At 46.7% G+C, this 6377-nt stretch overlaps 1 protein-coding gene across 4 annotated transcripts in view; it reads left to right on the top strand.

Annotated features, from left to right (window-relative positions):
- The first annotated feature begins 247 nt into the window (after positions 1 to 247).
- LOC135913654 (uncharacterized) overlaps positions 248 to 6377 on the top strand; it is a 51244-nt gene continuing 45114 nt past the window's right edge. For 3 of the 4 annotated variants that reach the window (XM_065446219.2, XM_065446201.2, XM_065446209.2), the window contains exons 1-3: positions 248 to 385; positions 2675 to 2832; positions 4446 to 4495. In XM_065446219.2, coding sequence (XP_065302291.1) covers positions 2691 to 2832; positions 4446 to 4495 — 192 coding nt within the window. In that variant the 5' untranslated portion in view covers positions 248 to 385; positions 2675 to 2690. Of the gene's footprint in view, positions 386 to 2674; positions 2833 to 4445; positions 4496 to 6377 lie in introns of those variants that run through there. The other variant, XM_065446229.1, reaches the window with a different exon arrangement.

Raw genomic sequence — 6377 nt, 5'->3', positions numbered from 1 at the left:
TCTTATACCCGGTTTTCGTCTGATTATTTCCTTTTTTCACCAAACACAAAACGTTTACTTTTAAACTCACACGCCCAAATTGTTAACTCCCTTGTTATCATTATTATTTTAGGCACCTAATTAAACCGCCCGATTCTTGGCCAATCCCCCACTGTGGGTATGTGCCACGGCCACTCAGGACAACAACAACAACAACAACAACAACATAGGGTTCTGCATCTATAGAGGAAGATGTAGAAGAAGATTGCCAAGGCACGCGCCTCGTCCCCTGCCTTGATTCCTGTTCGCAGCTTCGGTCGAACGCCTTTCTTTTTCGGTGACCTGCCGGCGTCTTGCAGCCTATAGACCAGACAGCACCTTTTTACGCAAGTGTGGAGCACCACCAGTGAGTTTTCCCGTCAAAATTATACATCAAATGATTTCCGCCAACATATATCGAGATAACGCATGAGAGATCGGAGAAACAGCCGGGTTAAAAAAAAAACATGTTGGGATAATCTTTCTCAATGCTATAACTCAACGGCAGATCCTCTATGATATGTGTGTGGTCAATTTTGTCATTACATAGCCTGAACGCTTACCGCAAGCAAAAAAAAAACTGTGGCGCTCCCATGGATCACCTTGTTTTCTCTCTGCAAACAGGTGTTATACATTTAACATTGCAAAGTAAATGACAACGAACATAGTCAGAGCTGTAGTTGAGACACGCCGCAGGCTCATTCCTTTGCAATCTCCAAGCCTGGTGACGAACCCTCTACCTCTTTTATCGCCTCCTCCTGATTGAAGCCTTTCTTGGCGATATTGAGCGGGGAAATGGTGGAACCTTTTAAAGGGGCGGAGACACGAAAATTTTCGTTAGTGCGTTCTTCGATTCAAGCGTTGCGTACTGCTTCAGGAAGCATGATACACACCGCGAGATTCATGTATACCTGATAAATAATTTTATAAGAGCATTATTATACCGAGCGATTTCGGTTTCGGTTTATGAGCTCCGGGTGATGCTATGACGTCGCAGGGGTGGAAACGCAACACGGCTTCGTCACGTGGATCACAAGCAATAGTGACGTAAAACTGTGCTGCATCGTCTGCTCGCGCATACGCGTGCTCTGCCAGCAGAGGTAAACAACTGGCGACTCGGAAGTGCACGGGGCGATTATAATAATTATAGCGAAGAGCGACAACAACAGTAAGAAAACATTGCGGCTTGTGAGAGTCGGCGATTCATTCCGAAGCGCCGTCAGCTTCAGCTGTGAACCGGAAAAGGCATAGCGACGATATCGGCGGTGAGGCTGCCGTCGGTGCCAGAGTGACCATTCCTCGGTCGCTCATTGGCCGCTTCGCCGTACGGCAGCTGCACCAATGGGTCCCGGAACCCAAAGTCTACTGTGCACACAACCTTCCCTGTGCAACGGTAGACAATCTGCTGCACCCCACGGGCTGCATTTCAAGCCAGAAGCGCTTCTTCCGAGCGATTCTGGTGTTCGCCGAGAACATCGCCCTAGCCGATCGCCTCTGAGCCCCCTCCCCACACCTACGGTGGTTCGACCGCTGCTGCTGCTTCCCTGTTTCTGCCACCACTCTTTTCTACCCCTTCCTCCCTGTGCAGCGCGGTTGAGGTGTCCTCATCTGAGAGACAGTTACTGCGCTGCACTTTACCCCATGTTTCTTCCTTCCCAAACAAGAATCTCTCTCTCTCTCTCTCTCTCTCTCTACGGCAAGGAAATCTCGCCGTTCGCGAGCAAGATCGCCGTCGCACGGCGGCCCGCGAACGGCGTGCGGCGAGTTGCCGTGCCGGACGGGAGAGGCCGCTCCGAGCTGCCGAACTATGCAACTCCCAGATGCTACGTCAACTGCTCTCCGCTACAGCACTGTGCATGTCTCGGTTAGGCAGGGGGCGGGGTTAGTTCGGTTACGGTGTTCTAGAAGCCTGTAGCATAGAGAAAGGATTTTTGGAATGACAGAAAGCTGGAGCTAGTTAGTAAGGGTTCATAATGCGAAGAAGGGATAAGGCGTTCTGACACGTACACGAGAGAAGCGGACAACACGAACGCCACATATCCTGGTCCCTTTCGGAGCCAGCTGGCTAGTGTTACACTCAACGTGTAAAGGCCCGTCCTAGTTACCGGCACGGCAACTCGCCACATGCCGCTTGCCGTTCGCGGGCCGCCGTGCGGTGTTCGTTTTGCCCACTTATCTCCTCTTGTGTCCATGTCTGCACGCCTTACCCCTTCTTTGCATTAAGAAAGGATTTCTGTATGCCTGTAGCTCTGTCATAGTGGAGGCTATGCTCGGTCGCTCGGCTCAGCAGGCTCCGTAATCGGCATTTCATCACTACTCATCATACGTTACGCTTTTGTGGTAGTGATCTATGACGTCAATATTTTCGTTCCTCCGCTGTCACGTCATAGCAGCCGCGCTAGCGATGGGTATCGACCACGAGAATGTGCTTTTAATGACTTTTTGGAGCTGAATTAAAATTATTTCGAAATGTTTGCAGCGTCCAACGCCTCGTTGCGGGTGTCCTCGCGTACATAGGCAGCCTACAACAGGTTTTCTATAGCCTCAAAAGTTGGTGTCTCAACCCCTTTAAAATGCAAGATCTACGAACTTGCTGGCAGGAGACAACAAAAGCAGGTACACGCCGATCACGTGTGACGCCACACCTCTTTCGCAGGCACCACTCAACGCAGATGAGTCGAAAGAGCGCCAAGGACGCGCCCTCGAGCGACACGAGCTTTCTGGGCCAGTCTGTGGACGAGTCCGTGCTCACCGGCTGGTACAGCGTGATCAACTGGCTTCTACAGTTCATCCTAACGGATCCCATCGACGCCTGTGAGTTCCCAGAACAGACGCAAGGCCGCAGTTAACGTGACGATTCCGAGTCGAATGCTATTCCTTTTCGCGTTTCGTCACTGTTCCAAGCGGCGGCGCTCCACCCAACTTGTCGCCGAAATAGGCCGGACGTGAACGGATGGATAGAAATGAATAGATTCGAGCGAAAGAAAGCGTTATCCTATACAGCGGGCCCGGATTACTTTTTTTTTTTGCTGCATCTCTTGAAATTTGTGACTGACGGAGACACGCTATATGTATACTAAAATGACAGAAACGTAATCGAAAAAAAAGAAAACGCGGGGAAAGAAATGTCTCCACGTTCTCACAAATTTAAAGGGACACTAAATCGAAACAATAAATCAGTTTAGGCTAATGAAGTATTGTTTGAGAACCCTGCAGGCAGACATTTAAAAAAAAAATAGTTTGATTATTAGATGAGAAAATGAAGGTCCAAGTATCAGTATTTGAATTTCGCGCCGGAACCCCAGCGCCGGTATACGTCAGCGTGACGTCAAGGATTCCAAAGTATGTTTTCGCATTTGGGCCGCGTTGCATGAATAAAGGCTCCCGAAACTTGCCATGTTTAATATTTGCTTCCTTTAGAACACAATGTAGTCAATCTGTACCGCTATACATAATTAGGAGGCCCTAGAAGATGCCATCAAAATCCAAGACGTCACAGCCCCCAGGTGCGGGAACTTAAGTAGGCGTCGCCACCCATATTTCGTTCTTGCGCTTTTTCTGGCTTACCAAACGTCTTATCGTTGGAAGAGTGGGGTTTTTGGTGTTGTAGAATGGTAGCATATTGATGCAGAAGAAATCACTTTTCACGTTAGTGTCCCTTTGAATCAACATTGTCTGCAACTGCACTCATGCGTGTGTGCGCGCATATCTTCAAAATGTAATTCTCGTGATTCCTGAAATTCCATTCCAAGTGTGTACGGCTTACAAACTCACCCGCTATTATGAGCAAATGGCAATATGCGCCGTAAGGCAATTGGCACGCCCATTGATTAATTAGGACGCTCATTACTGAATATATATTAATTAGTTGAGTACCTGTTTCACTTGCTCGTGTGAGTAAAAATGTCAGCCTCTTCGAATAAGCCTGCTCAAGGACAAGAATAATGCTATCTGCCACAGGCGATTTTTAAAGATTACGCGAAACTTAAAGAATGATAGCCCCGCAAACATATTTCCTTAAATTATCCGCGCACAATTAATGAAGGGGCGGGGGAGCTGATGCGAGAACGTTATCGACTGCTTGCAGATATCAAATACATATTTTTATGTATGTACGTTTCAGTTTGAATGTTTCATTTTTAAGTCTGTAGCGCATACGCTTATATTACGCGTGTGTCATTAAACATTCGCTTTAGCGGCCTGAGCGAACCCAGGAAAAAATAGACTGCCCTGAGCGGAGCAAGACATAGATGTTCAGCTGAAAGTGGTTCTACCGTTGCATTTTTAATAGCTCGTGAGAATCTTGAAAGAGAGAGGGAAAAAAAGACTTGATTCCAGGTCAGAGTTGGACCTATATCAATAACGAAAAATTCCTTGAGTAGCAACCTTCGTTTCTTTTTCTTCTTTTCTCTCCTTTGGCTCCGCAGCGTTCCTTAAGAAAGTCAGTGCTGCCGATTTCATTGAATCGATGGACCTGGTAAGTTGGGGCCGCAACGTCCAAAAATTAGTTAGTTGCTCTTAGTTGCTCTTTAACGCAGCGAATCCGCTTTTTTTTTATTTTCGTTCGCGGATTTCATCTGATAAAAAAACATGACGTCGAGAGTCTTACCGTTAAGATATGTAAAAAACGAAAAAGAGAAAAAGACACTTGGAAATATGAAGGGCACGCTGAATGTAACAGCAGCAGCTTGATTTAAGCGAGTTGGTTCGTACTGAATAACGTAGGTACAGCGCGACAATTTTATGGGAAGGAGACGCGAAGATACGGTTCTTCCCTTGTATAAAAGCGGCCTGAATTTCTTCAATAAACTTAGTTGAAAGTCAGCGCTCTTTCCTGTCTCTTTGTTTGTCCTTCCCATAAAATTGTTTCGCTGTACCTGCATTATTCACTCTGAACGTAAAAGGCTTCTTTCTTTTTTCTGCCCCGTATTTTGGGATTTCAGAGAACAGCCTTGCCTACTATAGGTGCATATTGCGTCTATGCACAGAACACCGCATTGTACAGAATGCCGCGAGCATCGTCACACCGTAACTTCTCGTTAAAATACGTTAAAATATGTGTGCAATGCCTCTCATTCAAGAGTAGCTCTTTTCTATACCGTGTATCCCGGCTAACTTTAGCCAAGCTGCTCAACGACAAAAAAAAAAAAGATTGAGAAAACACCGTTAAAGATACAATTATAAGACCTCTGGTGTTTCATCGTCAGAGACATGACGACAGAACAACATATATCTTAGCATCGTATCTTGTACCGTGCTCTTTTAATGTTTTTTTTTTGTTGTTGAACAGATTAGGTAAGGTTAGCTGAGACAACCTATGTACTATGCTGACGCATTTACAAGTTGTGCACTTCGACGCGATGCCAGAATTCATGGAACTTTGATGAATTCCTGGTGGACCAACAATTCGCACATTCGAGGCACCCCGGTACAAAGTACAAGACGTTATAACGGATAGATTGCTTTATCTTCAATATTCGCTCTGAAACAAGAGTATACATTGAATTCCCCGCATTCGTAGGCATTCAAAACCAGCACGTGCGTATTATCGCATTCAAGTATTTTGGTGCAGCATGCACATCTGCTATTATCAAGATTTGCTTTGATCGGCCGCCCGTGTGATCGAAAATAGATATCGCCCCGTTTATTTCTTCACATAACTTGTTTGACAAATGCTCAACTAACTCATTATTTGCTTTTACCGCCTCCTTGCATCTCATCGCAAATGGTCCACAACTTCAAGACACAGGTACCAAGCTGCCAAACGAACCTTTACTTTCGTTCATTTTTTTTTCGGAAGACAGCCTAAGAATGGAGCTACCTCACCGCATCTGTCGCCAGCTATCATGATCATTGATCATTTCAAACTTCCGCATCCAACATTGTATCACGCACAGCATACGTACGCCCAACTCGTCGCACCGTAACGCCAAGATGCATTGAGATATACCTAACTGAATAGACAGTTTTAGTTACACGTACGTAGAGGCTTCACGTACGCAAACGTGAAAAGCCTACGTACCTTACGTGCACGCCATCTGAAACGCTTTTAGCTACACGTACGCGACGCACGCCAAGAGGTAGTGTTCCTGCATAAGCTCCCGCAGGGAGCTTATACAGGAACACGTATATGCTCCCTGCGGGAGCATATACAGGAACACTAGCCAAGAGGGACCCCGTAGCCCCATCTATCGGGAACTGTGAACACGGCGGTAGCCAATTCGATCCTGTCGCCGTGTTTCGATGCGAGCCGTCTGCGCGCGCGCGGACCGCTATCGCTTGTTCATGATCTTGCGGAACTCCCGCGCGAAGCTGTCTACGTGCGCAAGAAACGCACGCAAAGAATTGAATCTCACGTA

Source organism: Dermacentor albipictus, chromosome 1, assembly GCF_038994185.2.
Source record: "Dermacentor albipictus isolate Rhodes 1998 colony chromosome 1, USDA_Dalb.pri_finalv2, whole genome shotgun sequence".
Classification (NCBI taxonomy): domain Eukaryota; kingdom Metazoa; phylum Arthropoda; class Arachnida; order Ixodida; family Ixodidae; genus Dermacentor; species Dermacentor albipictus.
This window is presented reverse-complemented; position numbering and strand designations above follow the sequence as displayed.